Genomic DNA, 20551 nt, shown 5'->3' on the forward strand with positions numbered 1-20551 from the left:
AGGGACGTCTGTGTTAAGTAGGTCCAGGGATCACTGATTAGTCGAATGAGCCCCTCCCTCTAGCCTATCATTCATTGGTCGACCCGGCTGGCGGCTCCCCCCACCTCCCCTAGCAGTCTGCTATTTGGTCTGCTCTGTCAGGTATCCACAGAAGGCCTTCTAGTGGCGGTGATCAGGGCTCTTCAGCTCCATGTCTGCTTGGGATCTCGTTCGTGCTCGTGGCACACTTACCCCTGTTGCAACTTGGTTCGGTTCAAGTCTCACATTCCCTGCCACAACTTCTCTACTTGGCGGGCCATCTCCCACTGCCTCCCAATGCAGTCCTTCCTTATTCAGAGGTAGATCCCCCCATCCCTCCTTTTTGTTGCATTTGTTGGAATGCTAATGAAGACGTTGAGCATCTCTTCTTCCGCTGCCCTTTCTCATCCATGATTTGCTCTGGCCTCCTTTCTAGGTGTTGGCCTTGGAGAAGAAGAATTTTGCCCTTCGAGCGTGATTGGATTTGGGTTGACATGTCCTTTGGAGGTAACTCAGTTTGTGACCATGTGGGTAAGCTTACTTTTGGCGCTGCTATTTATTACATTTGGATGTAGCGCAACCTCAGAAGATGGACTTCTAAGTCCAGATCCTTCCTACAGATTTGGGACTCTATTCTCTTTGATGTAAAAAGCAAGATGTTGATGGCTCCCTCTAGATGTATTTTTTTTTGGTGAATAATAAATTCATTACCAAAGGAAAGAAGAACAACAGCCCTCAAATAGGAGGGAAAAAAGAAACAAAACAGGGAGCAAAAGCCAAAAGACTCAGACAGAATGAGCCTGTTCCTTGGGGTGTCCTTACAAGAGGAAGGAGCAACCGAACTGAGTTTGGTTTTAATTTCAAAGGAGAAGGAGTTCCAAATCTGGTTTAGAGATCGGGATTTGGTAGTCCATTTCCATAAATTACGCTCCATCCAAATATGATTGATCGCAAAGCAAAAAGCCATCCTTCCGACCACATCACAAAGAGAAGAACCTCCAAAAGTCATATCAACCCAAAGCCACTGTCTATCAAAAGGAAGAATCCGGCAATTTCTTGGCCAGCATTTAGCAAGAATACCTTTCCAGATGGATCGAGAGAAGGGGCAATAAAAAAAAAAGATGATTGGAATCCTCAACTCCATTCCAACATAGACCACAAGAAGGGGGGACAGTGATGTGCCGATGCCAAAGGAAGGACTGCGTTGGAAGGCAGTTAGAGAAGACTTGCCAAACCGTGAAGCAGTGCCGGGTATATGATGTTTGAACCAGACAAGCTTCCTCCAGGGGGCAAGAGGTTGACGCGATCGAATGAGATCCCAAGCAGCTTTGAAGCTGAAGGAACCCGAAGTATTTGGCAGCCACATAACACAGTCACCCCTAAGCAAGGGTCTTCTTTGAATAGTAGGCAAAAGGTTCCAGATAGTGGTAAGCTCAGGATTAGAGGCAGGAGGGGGGGCCCAGCCATTAGCATCAATGATATCAGCCACCAAAGCATTTCTAGGTAACCCAGAGCCATAGATAGTTCTTGAGGTGACTTGTTGGTGGAGAATTCCCATGGGATGCCAATGATCCAGCCACAAGGAAGTGGAGTTTCCATCACCAATGTGAGAGTGAATGGATCCGAGGACAAGGGGGCGGGAAGCCAGAATATTGCGCCAAACCCAAGAAGCATCCGAGGAAATAGAGACAGTCCAAATGGAATCCGATCGGAGCAGCCCCGAATAAATCCAATCCACCCAAATACTTTTCTTTCTAGAAGCAATCTTCCAAATCAACTTGATGATGCCAGCTGAATTCACCTCCTTGATCCTTCTAATACCCAAACCACCTTCCGTAGAAGGAAGACAAACTGAGGCCCAACATAGGGCAATGGGCCTAAAATCCGACATAGCTGAAGCTCCCTCCTTTGGAATGAGACAGAGAAAAGTGTGGTTCACCCCTTTGATTCGGCTTGGATTGAAGAAAAAACTTCTAATGGCTTTGATGAGATCATCCTTAATGATATTCCAAGAGGCTAATAAGAATCCCATGCTGAATCCATTCGGCCCAAGAGCCCTGTTCAGCTTGGAAGAGTGAATAGAAGTAGTGATTTCCTCCTCCAAAGGAATGGCACTAAGGGACTGAATTAGCTCAGTAGGAACAAATTTATTGAGTAAGTTATTGGGAATAGGATCTGCATCACCCTGGGGGCCATTAAAAAGATCCTTAAAGTAGGAGACAGCCATATCTTTGATGTCTTTCACAGTAGTAACAGGAGAACCATCAGGGCCAGCCAGCTGTAAAATGGAATTGAAGTTTGTTCTAGACTTCAAAGATCTGTGGAAGTAGGCTGAGTTAGAGTCCCCTAGCTCCAGCCATTTAATCCTAGCCTTCTGCCTTAAGAAACTTTCCTCTTGAGAGAGAAGAACAGATAGGTCTTGGGAGGCAACCTTTTCATCGGCAGCAAGTTGACAATTCAGGATATCCGATTGAATTTGCAGCTGAATGGTAGAGAGCTTATCCTTGCAATCCTGGACCTGCTGGGATATATTGCCAAAAGTATTGGTGTTCCAATCTTTGAGAGCTTCTTTCACATTCCTGAGCTTCCTAGCAAAGCAATAAGGGGGGAAGAAAATGCTTGGACAGGCTTATCCCAGGCATCCTTGACTGTTGCAAGAAAAGTGGGGTGAGAGGACCACATGTCAAAGTACTTGAAAGGTTTAGGACCAAAGGAGGTGTAAGGCTGAATAGATAGGGAAATAGGACTATGGTTAGAAATTCCGGGGGTGTCAAAGGTAGCAGAGGAAGAGGGAAAGGAGGCAAGCCAATTATCATTGACAATAACTCGATCAAGCTTGCAATCAATACGGTAGCTCCCAGCCCTTTTATTGCTCCAAGAGAATGTAGGACCAGTCCAGCAAAGATCATCCATGCCCAAGTCATCAATGCAGTCATTGAAAGCAGCCATAGAATCGAGATCCAAAGAATCACCTCTGTTTTTCATTCCCGAATCTGATCACATTGAAAACTCCACCAATACCCCAAGGGGAAGGACCAATAAGACTAGCAATACTGCGGAGATCATCCCATAAAGATAACCTCTGTAAAGTGCAATTAGAAGCACATACAGCAGTGAAAAAGAAAGTGAAATAGTTGAGGCAGTCTGAGAAACTTAAATAGAGATACTGGGCCGAAGAGGAGATCAAGGAAACCTTAATTTTAGAAGAATCCAATAAAATCCAGATGCGGCAATCGGGGTGGTGGATATAATTGGATAAGAAAGACCAACCCGGAGCAATCGAGCTCAAAATTTTTGCAGCATTGGGCTCTTTAATATGGGTTTCCAGCAAGCAACAGAAGGTAGAATGGTGAAGCCGGATACGGGCTCTAACAGCAGCTTGTTTCCTCAGGGAATTGAGACCCTGAGTGTTCCACACTACTCCGTGATTCATTTGGGCAAGGAAGAAGGTTGCAACTGGCTTCCCACAGTTCGAGACATAATGCTTCGAGATGAGGAGGAGCTCCAATGGCGTCGATTGTAACCAGCAGCAGAGGAGATACGTGGGATGTTGGATGGGGGGGGATCGGGTAAAGGGGATGAAGGAATCTTGTTGGATACCTCAGATTCCCCAGCCAAAATGCCCGACCCGGGTGGTTCTGAAGGACTTAAAGGGTAAAACACAGTGACCACAGGAGATGACGACTTCTTCAATTTTTTTTTCTTATGGTTTTTTGTTTTTTTGGTGGAGGGCTTTTTAGGGATTTGGGTCACAGGTGATAGAGATATGGGAGAAAGTAAAGTAGCAGAGGGCCCCACAGAAGGGACAGCCAGGGGTAAATATCGGGAGAAGCAGTGAGAGAGGGAATCTCAAGGTCTTTCGCAAAAGAGGAAGAAGCGAGATCACTCGCAGGAGCTATCACCAGGACTTTTGCAGAAGAAGAAACAGCAAGAGCAGTCGACGAAACTGACGCAGGTTCCAGCAGGAGAGCAGGGGACAGAGAGGGAGGAGTCGTCAACAATGCCTGAACGACAGAGGCTTGGCCACCAGTGGTGTCAGGCAGGTCTTCAGCCATCGGCGATGCCATACACGATCTGCTACGAGGAGCAGCATAGTCAAGGGACTTCTTGATGCAAGTACCAAGATCAGACTCCAAAAGTCCATGGTCAGATAAAGCAACAAACGGATTTTGCCCAATGGATAAAGCAGGGTTACCCAAGGTACTGTCTTGTGGAGCAGCTGGAGCACGGCTAAGAGGTCGGCGGCGAGCTCTGAACCTGGCTCTGCCTCTGGATTGGGAAACAAACTTAGATGGAGCTTCAGAGGTCGAGATGTGATTCTCGGGTAAAGGAATAGACACCGGAGGAGAGCATAGGGAAGAATCGTGCCCAAACTTCTAGCAAATCAGGCATTGAGGAGGCTTCCACTCGTAGTGGACTTCCTGTTCAAAAGAAAAATCTTCCCCGTCATTCACAGTGATGAAAGAAGGCAGAGGTTCATCGGTAGGCACTTCCATATAGATACGAGCAAAAGCCAGTCGTAACTTCCGCATTGTGCGCACATCTGAGAACAATGCATTTTCCAACACAGAGCCCACGGTATTGAGACCATCAGCGCACCAGTAGTGGAGAGGAAGTCATGGAAGAGAGACCCAGAGGGGGATGGTCGAGAGATCGACCCTGCGGAGTTGCAAATGACGGTGCCACTGTCTGAGAAAAATGGGTTTCTTCCCAACTTGCCTAGGGCCACCCTCAAGCACTCGGTTCTTATCTAGATCATCCGAGAACTTGAAGATGAAGAAGCCGTTATCAAGGAGGTGAGTGTCAAGAGTGCCATTGATTCTCCATTGTTTAGAAAGGGAAGTTTTGACAATGTGAAAAGGAGGTCTGGAGCCTAGAAAGTGGCCAACTAGGCAGGATTCCCTAAGCTGAGCTTCGACATCGAGAGTACCAGAGGAGCAGACAGCTACCTTAGTAGTCCCAACAACAGAGGGAGCAACAAAATGAAGGGGGAGACTAGCGGATGAGAGAGAGGTTTGGTGGGAGGAATTGAAGAGAGTGTTCCATTTGGGTTGGCCGAAAGAGAGAGGGGAGAGAGGGATGGCAGAGCCGGTAGGAGAACCAGGTGGAGGAGTTGGTGGAGAGGAGGAAGGCATCATTCCGCCATTGAGAAGCAGCTTCTTATCTTGGCTCAATCTGCAACTTCTTCATTCCGCCATTGACCGAAGGAGTGGTAGTGGTCATCTGCTATGTTGTTTCCTCTTTAATATTTCTCATTTTTATTTGAATGTAGACTTATGAAAGTTGTGAACACAGAGTCCTCTAGATGTGTTGATTCTCCTAGAAATAGGCTTATTGTTCCTCTTGCCTCTTGGGACGTCCTCCATTGTTCTAGTGCAGGTGTGGTTTTGTTCGTGTTGTCATTCGGGTATTGTATAGGTTCTGCCTTGAGGGTATATTTGTACCTTGTGCTCATTCTCCTTTTTTTTTTTTGGTGGATAAAAAATACATTACCAAAACAACGAAAAGAGGGGGGGGAGAAAAAAGCCCCAAACCAAACTAAGAAAGGGAGTAGAGCCGTAAAAGAGCACTATCTAAACCGCAGGAAACAACATTATGCCTGTTCCTTAGGGAGTCATAAAAGGCTTATGGGGGAGAAGAATCAACTTAGAGGGAACATCCAGAGAGATGGCTTTCCAATTCTGATCATAGGACCGAGAATTGGAGGTCTGTCTCCTAAGGTTCCTCTCCATCCAGATGTTGTACAGAGTAGCGCCAAACACAAGCTTACCAACACTGTCACAGATAAAACATCCAGGGAAGGTCATGACCATCCAGAGCCATTCTCTAGTGAAGGGGAGGGGTCTCCTGCTGCGAGGCCAAATAGAAGAAAGGGCTTTCTACCAGATGGTAGAAGAAATTGGGCAAGCAAAGAAAAGGTGGTCAATGTCTTCAGAACTGTTCCAATAGAGGATGCAAGAAGGGGAGACTGGGATACTACTGTGAAAGAAGGAGGCTTGGGTTGGCAGGCAGAGGTGTAGGGTTCTCCAGGCTAAGAAGCTATGGCGAGGGCTTTAGGGTACTCATTCTCCTTTATTATAAATAAAGCTTGGTTGTGATCCCTAGGATACAAATCATCATTCTCCCAATTAATTCCATTATGGTATTAAAGCGGGAATCAATATTGGATCCCCGTCTTAGTACCTACCCTAGTATCTATGCCTAGGACCTGCCTTGGTATCTATGTCGTCGCAGCCACTGTGAAGCAACACAGCAGCACCAAGATCTTGATGAAGACCCTTAAACCACAACAACTCACATATGTCATGCGCCATCACATGCAACTCTACTCTCTACACTGGCTCTTGCTCATATTCTCGGGGTGGATCCACTTGTTCCACTGATCGCCCTTCCTCTGATCGGGACCTTGTCAAATGTGAGTATTGTGGGAAGGAACGTCACACGATGGACTTTTGTTGGAAACTACATGATCGTCCCAGTTCTTCACGTGGGCTTGGACGTGGTGATTCTGACCCTACTCATGCACACCATACTGAGGTGACTACCCCAACATTCACAGGTAGCCATTTTCCTAGGATGAGTTGCTGGTTCTTCGATGTCTGATTTGATGTTGAAGTTGGAACCCGCTTCTTCCTCTTCACCATCTCCTGCCCCTGCCGCGTCTGGTTTGTCCTCTTCTGCCTCCAACTTCGTGGATTCATGTATCTCTTTTATTAGCCATTATGCCTCGGCTATTTCCTCATCTTGGATAATTGACTCAAACGCCACACATCATGTAACTAGTTCCTCTAGTCAATTTTCTACTTTCTACCTAGGTTTAGGTAAAGAACGTGTTCGGGTTGCTGATGGTTCCTTTTCCTATGTTTCTGGGAAAGTATCTATTTAGTGTTCTACCTCTCATCATTATCGTCTGTTCTTCCTATTCCTAATTTTTCTAATTACATTCTTTCTATTAGTAGTATTACTCGGGACTTAAATTGTAAGGTCACCTTCTTTCCTTCTCACTTTGTTTTTCAGGACTTGGCATAGTTCAAGATCTCGCGATATCTCGCCATTTCGGGCTGGTCGAGATATCCAAAATTTACCGAAATTTCGCCGAAGTATGGTATTTTTTCTGCCATATTTCGGCAGTCCATCTCGGTAGGTTTTTGGCCATGTTAAGGCCTGATACTTCATGTACACCCTTATTTAAGCTAAATAAACACATTTAAACCTTCATATTGCAAAAAAGTGAACGCAAAGTGGTGTTGTGGGTTTGCACCCTTGATTGACAGTAGACGGTCGGACCCTGATGTATAAATAGTTAAATACACATTGTATAAGTACTCAAAGACATAATAACAAATTGAAACACAGTAATGAATCAAAAATAAAGTTAAATGTAGCCTTTAGTTTAAACTTTAAACTAAAAAATTCATAAGTGCATAAAGTCATTAGTTCAATACTCAATAAGTCAATACACAAAGTCACAAGTTCATAACTCACAAGTCACAAGACTCACAACTCATAACTCACGACTCACAAGACTCACAACTGTCATGAAACAAATTCTAATAATAATTGCTATGCCTTCCAGGATCGACCCCACTCATGCTCCGTTGGAGTCGACGCCCATTGCTCTCTGTCTGAAGGACATACGTGGACCACGGCATAGTTTCGGATAAGAAACGAGTATAGTCATCCACAATTGCCATGTAAATGGAGTCAACAACATACTGAAGGTAACCTATCCTAGGATATTGGTGACCAATCTGTAACTGTGAAGAAGAACCATGACTACCCACTGATTCAGTATGATGTGATGTCGGCGTTGGCAGCATGTATGGCCGGTGAGTTGGGTAGCTAGGGTATGAAAAGTTGTTGTCCACAAACGATGATCCAGTACGTCCCTGGGGCTGGTACTGGGACTGGGAGTCATAGTCCCCAATGAACTGCTCATATCCACATCCATATCCACCTTGCGGTTGTGATGCACTATAATCCAATGACGATGGAGTAGTATGTGCGTCAAAAGATGGGGCACGCCAATGCCCATTCGATCCTCCCTCCCTATCACCCATACTCAATCCGCCAACAGAGCTAGATAACTCATCAATATCCATATAATCAGCAGCTTATGTCTGCCAACCCCTACGCTTCCTAGTGTATGATAAGGGGATACATGAGGGTGCGGGTGCGGCCTCACGTGCACCGTGGTCCGTATCTTCTGTGGCATGATCAAATTGTGTTTCTCCAGTGAATCGGATTGGTACTACAGGCGTCGTCTGCTCGTCTACCTCATAATGCTCTCGCATTCCATCAAAACACAGGAGACTCATGGGAAGGTATGCAAGCTAAAACGTGCCTTTTATAGTCTAAAACAGTTTCCCAGGGCTTGGTTCGGCAGATTTCACAGTGCTATGGTTAAGTTTGGCTACACCCAGAGTAATGCTGAACACACCCTTTTTATCAAGAAATCTAGAACCAAGATTGCTCTTCTTATTGTCTATGTGGATGATATTGTTGTCACAGGCAGCGATACTAAAAAAATTGCTCGTCTAAAATTACATCTTGGGAAGGAGTTTGAAATCAAAGACCTTGGCCCATTACGATATTTTCTTGGAATTGAGATTGCCCGTTCTACCAAAGGAGTATTTCTCTCTCAGCGAAAATACACCTTGGACTCGTTGTCTGAGACTGGCATGTTAGGATGTAAGCCGTCTGATACCCCTCTTGAAGCAAATGCCCGTCTCTCTAGTAAAATAGGTGACCCTGTGGACAAAGGGAAATATCAGAGATTGGTTGAGAAGCTGATTTACCTTTCCCATACTCGGTCGGACATCGCGTTTGCAGTCAGTATGGTTAGTCAGTACATGCATGACCCATATACTTCTCATTGGGATGTTGTGGTCCGTATCCTACGGTATTTGAAGGCTGCCCCAAGAAAAGGAATTCTATTCTCTCCACATGATCATCTCCTAATGATCGTCGGTCCACTTTTGGTTATTGCATGCTTGTTGGAGGTAATTTGATCACATGGCGAAGCAAGAAACATATTGTTGTTGCTCATTCTAGTGTTGAAGCGGAGTTTCGTGCAATGTCCCATGGAATTTGTGAATTGATGTGGCTCCAGGGGCTGTTGAAAGACTTGGCTCTTCCTACTTCATTACGTATGCTGTTGTACTATGACAAGTCGTCTGCTATTAACATTACCCATAACTTGGTTCAGCATGACCGCACCAAACATGTGGAGATTGATTGTCATTTCATCAAAGAGAAGCTGAAACAAGGGCTGATTTGCATTCCATTTGTCAAGTCTAGTGACCAGTTGTCCTCTTGTATGCAAGTTGGGCATGTGTGATATCCATGCTCCAACTTGAGGGGGAGTGTTGTAATGTGGGGTATAAAGGTAGAATTGCCCTTAGGGTTTTATGTTGTGTTGCCCTAGGGGCTTTACTGTCTTTGTACTCTCATTCTTATTATTATAAATAAAAGTGGGTTGTGTCTAAGGAAGTAGGTTCTGTTTTACTTGTTTATTGGTTTGTGTGCGTCGGTTTCAAAGTTGAGGTGAGAGTTCTGCTCCTATGGGTTGGGGTAAGGTGGTATACCCCCCCCCTTTGTATTCTTTATTCATTTATTGGTTTTTAATAAAATCCTAGGGGCTAGCCTAGGTCCCAGGTAATATTCGGGTTTTAAAAAAAAAATTAAATAAATAAAAGGTGGGTTGTGTCTCATAGACACAAGTCACAATTCCCAAAGTCTTCAATAGGTAATTAAGTGCTCCTCTCTTTTTTCAAAGACGGTGTTCATAATGAATAAATCATAAACAACTGCAAAGTCTAAAATTGATGTCCCCTCTTCATTCCTCTCCTCAACCCCGAAGCCTGCATAGACACCTTTGTAGTCTCTACAATCTCTTCCAACATGTCCTTTCAGGTCACCTCCAATAATAATCAATTTGTCCTGGACAAAACTCTGCACCAAATCATCCATCCCAAAATTGGCGCTTAATACTTTCATCCAATCCTATTTGGGGTGCATACGCGCAAACAATATTGACAACATTTTTCTCCAATACCAGTTTGATGGATATAATCCTTATCTCCCATTCTTTTTATCTCCACCACATCATTCTTTAGGTCTTTGTCCACTATTATGTCCACTTTTCTTCTATTACTTTGATCTCTCGAATACCAAAGTTTGAAGTCATCCAACGCCTTAGCTTTGTTACCCTTCCATCTAGTCTCTTGGATACATGGGATATTAATCCTTCATCTCCTCATAACATCTATCAACTCTTTCAACTCCAGGCTCTTACCCGTTAAGAAACCAATGTTCCAGAACGCTAATCTAATATTCTAATACATTGTTTCTGGGCTGGTAAATTTCCTCACATGCCCTTGCCTACTTATCAGTTATCACCGCATCCGGGCATTGACGTGGCATGTCGCATATAGGGGACGCCCTATCCAAATAAGGACGAATAGACATAATAAGAAGAAAAAAAAAGAAAGAGATCAGAAAACAAAAGGATCCATGCAGAAGGTGATTGGCTGGATAAATTAAAGTGCTGGCTGCCTACCTGACGCACTACTGTAGGAAAGTATATAAATTTGTTAGAAAAGTATACACAAAAAGGTTATAAAGGAGAGGACACACCAAGTGCATTAAAAACACTCTCAATCATAGTACAAAAACTCGTTTCGTCTCAGTTGAGATTTCGAGAGTTTCGAGTAACTCGGTCGAGTCAAAACGAAATGCAACATCGAATTGAAAAAATAAAATATTTCGAAAATTTCGGGAAAATTTCGGTCATCTCGTTTCGGAAATCTTGGTCATCTCGTTTAGGAAATTTCGGAAATCTCGGTCATTTTGGCATTTTACACCCACAAATGACCAAGCAAAACTCAGAAAAAATACCATATTTCGACTACAAAAAATCTCGGAAATTTCGGTCAGACGGAAACACCGAAACGAAACAGGATTTTAAACCTTGCTCTCAATAGATAAAATAAGGTGCATATTCAAGCGAAGCAACGAACAGAGATGGTAAAGCAGTGCTTGAAACTAAACAGATAAAGATGATCAAGTAAACAAGTAGTTCAGATTAGCTTCAATAAGAGGAGCAGATAGTACAACATGGCATACAGGAAAATACTTTCAAGGGTACAGCAGATCAGGCCAAACAAAAGAAGCAGGATGATTCAATAACAGACAGATATATATGGGTTCTAGCACGTTAAACTAAAGCATAACAGGAATGACAAATAGCATGCAGAAATAAATAGATTAAATAGATATGCACACAAAGGCTATAAGTAGCAAGGAACGGCAGATAGCATGCAAAAATTAAATGGAGAGTATAGAGGGTGTCCCTTATGACCCAGAGGCTCCGAGGACCTTGACCATGAATAACTCGGTCGAGGATGCAGCGTGATGCAGAACCGTACGCTGCCGGGGTAGACCTGGTCAGTTTGGCGCAGTTTGTATTACGGTGATTCGATAGTGGCAGTGCTGCTGCGGGGGTACATTTTTTTTTAACGTGTGCGGTAGAGTGCTGGGTTTGGCTATGGTGGGTGTGAAATCGAAGATGGAGGGATGAAATCATGTGGAAATCAGAGGCAGGTAAGGTTTTTTTTTTTTAACCTGTGTTGTAGATTTCTGTTTGGGTTTCGATTGTGGGGTGAAATCGTGTGGAAAATTGAAGTTTTGGGGGTGAAATTGTGTAGAAATCAGGGGCAGGTAGAGGAGTAGGAGGGGTGTAATCGTGTGGAAAATTGAAGATGAAGGGGTAAAATAGGTTTTGATGGTGAGGTGAATCGTGTGGAAAATTGAAGTTGGGGGGGTGAAATCGTGTGGAAATCAGGGGCAGGTAGAGGAGTAGGAGGGGTGAAATCATGATCAGGTAGGCTCTGATAGTGTGGGAATCGTGATGGAGTGAAATCAGGGTCAGGTAGAGTGGAAGGGATTTCTTTGGGGGGGAGGAGGACCAGAGAGAGAATCGTGGGGAGTAAATAGGAGCAGATGGACAATCGGGGGAGATATAAATCTGGAGACAAGGCGGAGAGAGAATCGAGGAGCAAGAGATAATCGGGGATGGGGGGCTTCACTTACCTGGGCTGATTTGAGTAGGATTTCCTTTTTTTGTATATACTATGTAACTCAACGATTTGGACGATGGAATGAATGATATTGAGTTGTGGTTTGAGTGCTTGCCTGCATGGCCTGTAAATCGATCGAGTACCCCCGATTCTCCTTGCTTTCTCCGTCTTCTTGTTCCTTAGGTTCGATTTCTTCCTCTTCCCTTTTATTCTTTCTATTCTTCTTATCCCATCTTTTTCCTCCTTGTTTCTTCTTCAATTCCCTATTTCTTTAGTGATACTGGCAGCCTGAGATTGGAGTTCGAACTCCCTAATACCCCATCGATTGGGACTGAAACTTCAGGTCTGGTTTCTGAATCATTGCCATATCTGATTCCAGATACATCTATTCCCCTTAATGTTGAGTTTGTTCTTGCAACTCAACATTTAGCATTCATGGGAGGATCAGTAGTTACGATTCCACATCTAAAATTCCAGTCTGGTTGGATCCCATATGAGAGAGAACCTTTAATCGAAACAAGCTCTCTTTACGCTGGTTTTCTGCCCCTTGCTATCGTAAGGTTGAAGATGATTTTTTCCTTCTATTTACAATTAAGGCACTTGCTGTTAGTTACAATTTTGACCTTAGATTCTTAAGTGGTGTTGATTCCTTTCTTCTTTTATTATTAATTCCAGGTTTACCCCTGTTGCGTCAAGAAATCGCTGGTGGCTCTTTCGGGTGCCGCAACCTGCAAAAGGACCTTAGTGACAAGGGAGAACCGGTGTGGTTCCGGCCTAGGACTCTCCAATGCCTAAGTTAGATCTCTCTAAGCAACAAATGAATAGTTAGAATTCAAGATGGGTTAATGGGGTAGAGTACCTCGGAATTTATAGTGAAGCATGACAGTGTGGAGAGTCAATAATCCAAGAAGGGGATTTGACAGAGGAGCTATTACCACAAAACCGAATACTTGTAGAGGAACTGGCAGAGGAAGGAGCAGTAGTGGCAGAGGCAACACTGGCATGGGCCGAAGGTGCTGAAGTAGTAGATTCCAGCCGTGACATCAAACTCCGCAGGTGGGTTATCTCATTGGTAAAGAGAGGTGTACTGGTGGAACTAGAAGAATCATCCTCAGAGATGGACTGATGAGCAGCACTGCCACTAGATTTGGGCGGGCCACGCCCCCAGGAATCAAGTGGACGGCCATGAAGTCTCCAACAACGATCCTTGGTGTGACTCTCTTTCCCATAATAGTCACACTTAACAGGAGGTCGCTCAGGTTGGGCAGCAGAACCACGATTCTAAACAGAAGGAGAAGCCGTAGAGGAAGTCAAAGCCCCTTTAGAGGGAGCCGTATAAAGCATATGCCTGTGCAAGGGTTGGAAAGGGATCCCTATTCAAGACATGTGCACGAATGGGATCATACTCCATGTTCAGTCCGGCCAAAAAATCATACACCCGAAGCTTTTCTTCCCATTGGCGGTATGCAAGAGTTTCAGCCTGACATGTAGCAGTAAACTTCCCATAGAAATCCAAAGTTTGCCCGATACCTCTCATGGCATTGTAGTACTGGCTAAGAGTAAGATCCTTTTGTTCCATTTTATGTATCTTTCGACAAAGTTCAAAGCACTGGGCATCATTACCAACCTTAGAGTAGGTTTCCTTGGCAACACTCCAGACATCGGCAGCAGTCTCCAACAATAAATAATTCTGAGAAATCACAGGATCAATGGAACTGAGGAGAAAAGACATTACCAGGCACTCATCAAGATCCCATTTATCCTGGGCCTTCCCTGCAGCAGTGGGACAAACAGTGTTACCCATCAAATGGCCTTTCAAACCACGGGAACCAACGGCAAGCGAAACAGACCTCGACCACATGAGGTAATTATTGCCATCCAGTTTGACAGAGTTAGTCTGGAAACTAGGGAAATCCTTCTCATGATGCACAGAGGTTCCCTCTTGCCCAGAAGAGATAGCAGAATTTTCGTCGTCAGACACGGCCACAGAGAATGGAAAAAAAATCACAAATCTTCACTTAACAGCACATAAAAAAATCTCCAAAATAAGTGGGAGATTCAGGACATAGTGGCTGAGAAAAAAGGGCCCTTGGTGGGATACACTCACCACCAAGGGAGACCGAAAGAGAGAGGGAGGAGAAAAAACCTGCAGTTGTGGCTGTAGAGGTGGAAAAAAATAGGGAAAAAGAAAAAGGCAGAAAAAACGAGAAAAAAAGTGGAGAGGAGGGGGCTGTAGTCTCGCGAGAGGAGAGAGAGACACGAGAAAGAAGAGAGAAGGCGGAAGGGTTGATGGTGACGGAAAGAAGGAGGCGGAAGAGGGGGGGTGGTGTTGCTGTTACGGTGGTGGTGTGGAGGTTGGAAGGAAGGCGGCGGCTGCTGTTTTTTTAATCTCAAACATAACCGAAATCCCTAGATTGATTTTTGTTAGCTCTGGATACCATGATGAAATCTGAAATTAGGGAGAATGACTTGTGTCAAAGTGATACAGGCCAACTTTATTTATAATAAATAGAGGAACATTCCAGAATAGAGTGCACAACCAAAATACCCTTATGACAGTTCTACCCTTGTACCCATATTTGTTTGCCTATATATCATTGCATCATTACCATTTTCATCTATTGCTTCTTTTTTTGTTTTTTTTTTTTTTTTTTTTTGTAGATTTCACTTTACTGAGTAAGATAATATTTTCCTTTTCTTTTCCTTCTGCAATTTAAAGGATTTATATTAATATAGACATGAGATTTTCATAGGTAGAAAATGCAGAATGTTACATTGGTGAAATGAAGAAAGCAGGAATTTCTATTTCAATTGAGGTATGTTATGTGATTATTCCATCTACAAGTTTTTTTCCAATACGAACTAGGAATTACTAAATTTTTCCGTTTTTATTGACACAGAGTTTAACTTGGGTTTTAGATCAATGTTGTATGGATTTCTATCTGACTTTATATGTATGTTTCCCACCTTCAGGATCGGAACCGAACAATTTTAGAGAAATCAAATTCTTTGGCAGAAGGTGTTGGTGGACACCTTATCATGCAGAATAGTTTACTTGATGAGGTAAATGTTGACCTTTCCTTTTTTTGAATTATTTATTATGATAGATTCTATTTCTTCTTTTTCTTTTTCTTTTTCTTTAAGCTTCATTTTTTGACATCTACATACATGAAATTGTAGGTTGTAAATCTTGTTGAGGCACCTGTTCCAATCATTGGAAAGTTCAACGAATGCTTCCTAGAGCTTCCAGAAGACCTGCTAATAATGGTAAGCAATTTGAATATTTAAGGATTTGCTAGAGCAGGAAGAAGTTATTATTTAGATAATAGAAGCATATTACATTAACTGTTTGTATCGATGTTGTTATTCTTTCTTTATTTCTTGAGGAGCATAATCATACTTATAAGTTGTTGTTCCCACTTCCCAGTTCCCATCTACCAACCATGGTCCAAAAATCTAGGACCCAAACTTGCATAAATTATCTCTCTCTCTAGCTAGCTGTCTACCTAGCTATCTTCTGATTTTGTTAATATAAAAAATGTTTGTCACAATCCTCCCGAGTGTGAAAGGAGGACTTGTACTGGTTTTTATATTTTTAATTGTGATTTTCTGACATCAAAAATTTCCCTCAAGCTGGCATACCTTATGTTTTTAGATGGGTTTTCCCAAAAGTTGGTGTCATGAGCTTGAATTCTTCAAATCTCCCCAGCTCCCCTCCTTTCCCCAAGATCCGTCCCTACATTGCCTATTCCCTGCCCTGCTCGGAGAAGGTTTTGCCTCTGAGCTTGGATATCAGAGATCATGCTCTCTGTCGCGAGCCCACGGATCCGAGATAGAGTGACTTCGTTGAGGACTTGAGGATGGCTTTGATTGTCTTTTGAAGGCCAGGCATTTTTGTCCTTTTCTTTAGTGTGCTGATTCTTTTGGGGCTCTGGCCCTGTTTTGATTGTCCTTGCCTTTTTTGGCAGGGCCTTGTTTTTGGCTCGGTCTTGTATGTTCCCTCTCCCTCCCCCCTTTTTTCTTTCCTTTGGTAATAAATTTTTTTATTCATCCAACAAAAAAAATTGAGTAGGGTCGAAGAAATAGTTTTCAACAATTCCTAGGAAATATTGAGCAAAATGGGGTTTTGCTTGATTTTGGTTGGAACGTGTTCCTAATGGTCGAAATGCATGCGTTTTGTTGTTGAAATGCTACTGTTTTGATCAAAATCTGGAATTTTTTATTATAGCTGTAGCATTTCAGTCATGTCACCCAAAATGTCACATTTGGCTAACTCCCCTTGAGGTAACTGTATGATTTTTCAAGGTCAAAGATCCCCTGACTAGTTTGAAACAAAATAAATAGGAACATAAGTACAATAAAGGGAACCTATTTTGGTCAAAGTATATGATGTGTAACTTTAGTCACACTATGATGGATGATGACATGGTGAAAATTGAGGAGCGAGAGATACCACCAAGTGACTATTTCAGATATCTGGGGTCTATCATACACAAATAAGGTGACATAGATGATGATGTTTCACAAAGAATTAAAGTAGGATGGATGAAGTGGAGAGGTGCGACCGAAGTTCTTTGTGACCGACACATTCCTTTAAAGCTTAAAGGAAAGTTATACAGGAGTATTGTCCGACCGGCTATGATATATGGGGTGGAGTGTTGGGCAGTTAAGAAGTGCCATATAGGCATATAGCGAAGCTATGTGTTGCAGAGATGAGGATGTTAAGATGGATATGCGGCAAAACTAGGAAGGATAAAGTGAGGAATGAATGTATTAAAGTTGATGTGGGAGTTGCCTTGATCAGCGACAAGCTCTGAGAATGTCGCCTGAGGTGGTTTGGCCATGTAAAACGGAGGCCTGGGGATGCTCCAGTAAGGAGAAGTGCTTTGATGCCGATTGAAGGAGCTAAAAGAGCTAGGGGCAGGCCTAAAATGACCATAGGTGAGGTTGTGAAGAATTACATGCATAGTTTGGGTCTTGTGCCAAGTATGACCTCAAATAAAGCCTATTGGAGAGCAAGGATCCACGTTATCGACACCATGTAGCTGAGATTTTCCTAAATTCCTGGGTTATCCTCTTTCCTCTTTCCTCTTACTTTCATCTTCCATTTTCCATTACTTACCTTTCGTATCCCAGTTCTTTTTAAGTTTCTCCTACTTTCCTTTCCCTTTGTGAGGACCTCAGTTTTCTTTACTTTGTTTTTGAAAGAATCCATGTAGCCAATCCCATTTAGTTGGGAAAAGGCTGTGTTGTTGTTTTGAATTCAGACCCTGATGAAAGGTAGTACTCCAGTCGAGATATCAGATTTCGAGGGAAATAAGAAACCATGTTGTCCTGTGTTTAGAAAACGCTGACATCCAACAGATGTTATGGATGTACATTTCTGTAATGATACAATACTTAAAAATGTAGCATAGCTGTCTCTTTATCGTAGTTATAAAAGTCAGTGTGTCCGGGCTGGTTGAGCAGGAAATCCAGGAATAGACCACCCTGTGGATTTTAACTTTGGATGGATTTGCGTAGAATTGTTCAAACATGATGACTCTCATTTCTGTGTCCAAACTGGGAGATCAGGATAGTTGAAGCAATTGACCAAGCTAACAGTTAATTTTCATTTACAGCATCCTCGGAACTATTTATGATGCCATCACATTGACCCTAGTTAACTAGCCCGTTGAGCTACAGTGAACATGCCCAGATTCTTCCCCATGCCAATATTGACTTGTCCTGGTAACCATGTTTGTGGATTTAGTATTCTGATGCAATTTCATTGTGGTTATTGGAAAGTTTGTGTGTTCTGTAATTCCAAATTCTTACCGGCATTACTTAATAATTGCCATCTAATGACTATGCAGGTTATGCAAAAGCACCAGAAGTACATTTCCATGAGAGATGTTAATGGGAGGCTATTGCCATACTTCATTGCTGTGAGAAATCACTCTAGATTATTAGATTTCAGATGCTTTGGGAACTAACTGTCTCTTAGTGGTGAAATGTTTTAAATCATTCAATGATACCTGTAAACTAAGATTTTATTTTTTCATTGTAGGTGGCAAATGGAGCAATTAATGAATTGGTGGTAAGGAAAGGGAATGAAGCTGTACTCAGGTCAGACATGAACCATGCTTAAAACTCTTGGTGCCTATGGAAACGGATAAACCTATGCTATCACTTTCATGGTTCTTTAATTTCAGATGTTGGGATCTCTTTTCCTAGTGTGCCTAGAAAGAAGAAACAGTTTTAGGATGCTTGAAGTCTAAAAAATAAATTTGGTTGTGGAATGACATTTTACTTCTGACTCATGATTTATATTATAGTAGAGTAACTTGACACTTTGTTATATGCCTTTGTGACCAAAAGAATTGTCTTTTTGTAGAGCCCGCTATGAGGATGCAAAATTTTTCTATGAAATGGATACACGTAAAAAATTTTCTGAATTTCGAAGCCAGCTGGAAGGGATCCTTTTCCATGTAAGTTATGTTGTTTTAGTCATTGATGTGTCTTGTTGTCGTAACTCTTCTCATGCAGTTTTCTTTTTTCTTTTTTGAATTATTAAGGGGAATTTTGTGTGTAATGTTAAAGTGTAACCATGATAGGGGGAGTGTCCCTATCGTGGTGTGTGTGTCAAGTGATAGAGTTTAGGTTTATGTTTATGTCTTTAATGTAGACCAGTCAAGTGATAACTAGTCCACAAGAGGATCACAAACTTCAGGTTCAGCAACAGTAAATACTTCGATCGGTTATCAGATTTGCAGGAAATTTCAGAACAATAAAATAAAAAAATAAATCGAAGAAGGGAAGAAAGAGATAGGGTAGTCTCTCTCAGACTCGAGCCTCTCACCCACTCCCTCTCATCGTATTTTGGTATCTCACCATACTCTCTCAGAGCAAAACACAAAGCTATGTTTTTTCTCAATCTCATTAATCAAATTCGTGTACAAGGCTGTTGTCCCTTAGAAAGTTATATAGAAGACTCAAAAACAGACTCAAACACAAAAGAAAAAGGCCTAACCCAATCTTTAACTAATAAGGTACCATAAACTGACTAGGAAACTGAAATATGGAAAGAAAACCCATTAAAGTGGCCCATTGCAAAGAAAACCCATGGAATCAAAGGCCCAATAAAGAGGCCCATTACAATGAAAACCCATGTGATCAAAGGCCCAATACCTACATAACCCAACCCAAGGCTTATTTCCAATAAAGTTAGCCCTTTACGTGACTTATCTGCAATCTGCATAAGTCTTCTTTAGTTATTGAATTTTGTTGTAATTGTGTAATTAGCCTCCGACTCTTAGTAGGTTTCCTACTAAGAGTCCAATATAGAAATATAATATAGAGGCTATTGCTGGACCACGATAGGTCATTCAATTTCTACTCATCGTCTCTCTCGCCCTCTCGGTTCTCCTTCTCTTTTTCTTCTTCTTCAGATTCTGGTTGGTAATCTCTGGTTTTGTCACATGGTATCAGAGGAATGAAGAAGAAAAAAAAAGCAAAAAAAAATTCGGTTACTAGTTTTCTTCATCTGTTCTGGTTACTGTTTTTGGGCCCTTTGCTATTTTTAATCTGCTACACTGTTTACCTTTCCTGCAACTTGCGGTACAGCGGGACTGAAAAGGAGTGCATCGATCCCTCATCTCTGATCTGTTGGGCTTGAAATCCTGGGAATAATCGATTCCCTCATCTCTTATGCCCGGAGATGCAGTAGTCACCAATGAAGGGATACAAAATTTTCACTTCTAATTGCCCAATTTATTGAAAAGGAAAAAAGAAAGAACACTTCTAGAACTTGTTGATTTGTGTATATCCTCTTTTATGAATCTTACTTCGGTCTTGTTCAATCTTTGAATCCCCTCTTGTTTAATTCTGAGCTTTTTTTTGTGTGTTAGTTTTGAATACTGGACTGTCCAACATTGTCCAAAACATTTCTGCACAAATCTTTGACGGAAATAAAAAAAGAATTATTCTTACCGGTTAGGTAATTTTTGACAACCAGTAAAGAATCTTAACTGTTGTTTACTTATACAAAAAGAATTGAACTGTTGTGTTTCTCTAGGAGCTTCAGAAATTATAAAATAGAGATATCTATGATGGCTAACTGAATTTATCACTTTTTTTTAACCTTCATATGATTTAAATGTGAAACAAATCAGGAGAAACTAGGAACAATGCTGGACAAGATGATCCGTGTTCAACATATTGTTGCAAAATTAGGCTTGGCCATGGGATTTGATGAAGATAAGCTTCCAGTCATCCAAGATGCTGCATCACTGGCTATGTCTGATCTAGCTACTGCTGTTGTTACGGAATTCACCTCCCTCTCTGGAATAATGGGACGCCATTATGCACTTAGAGATGGTTATCCAAGACAGGTTGTTCATCTTACCATTAAATGCATTGATTTATTTATCATTTATTTTTCATTTGTTGTTTAAGAGGAAGCAGTTAGTGTT

General features: G+C 42.3%; 1 protein-coding gene across 1 annotated transcript in view; it reads left to right on the forward strand.

Annotated features, from left to right (window-relative positions):
• LOC122661436 (glycine--tRNA ligase, chloroplastic/mitochondrial 2) overlaps nt 1–20551 on the forward strand; it is a 190029-nt gene that overhangs the window by 120651 nt on the left and 48827 nt on the right. Inside the window, exons 21-27 of the mRNA XM_043856817.1 lie at nt 14852–14914; nt 15072–15161; nt 15279–15365; nt 17954–18025; nt 18148–18206; nt 18475–18568; nt 20252–20470. Coding sequence (XP_043712752.1) covers nt 14852–14914; nt 15072–15161; nt 15279–15365; nt 17954–18025; nt 18148–18206; nt 18475–18568; nt 20252–20470 — 684 coding nt within the window. The remainder of the gene's footprint in view (nt 1–14851; nt 14915–15071; nt 15162–15278; nt 15366–17953; nt 18026–18147; nt 18207–18474; nt 18569–20251; nt 20471–20551) is intronic.

This window comes from Telopea speciosissima, chromosome 5, assembly GCF_018873765.1.
Source record: "Telopea speciosissima isolate NSW1024214 ecotype Mountain lineage chromosome 5, Tspe_v1, whole genome shotgun sequence".
Classification (NCBI taxonomy): Eukaryota; Viridiplantae; Streptophyta; class Magnoliopsida; order Proteales; family Proteaceae; genus Telopea; species Telopea speciosissima.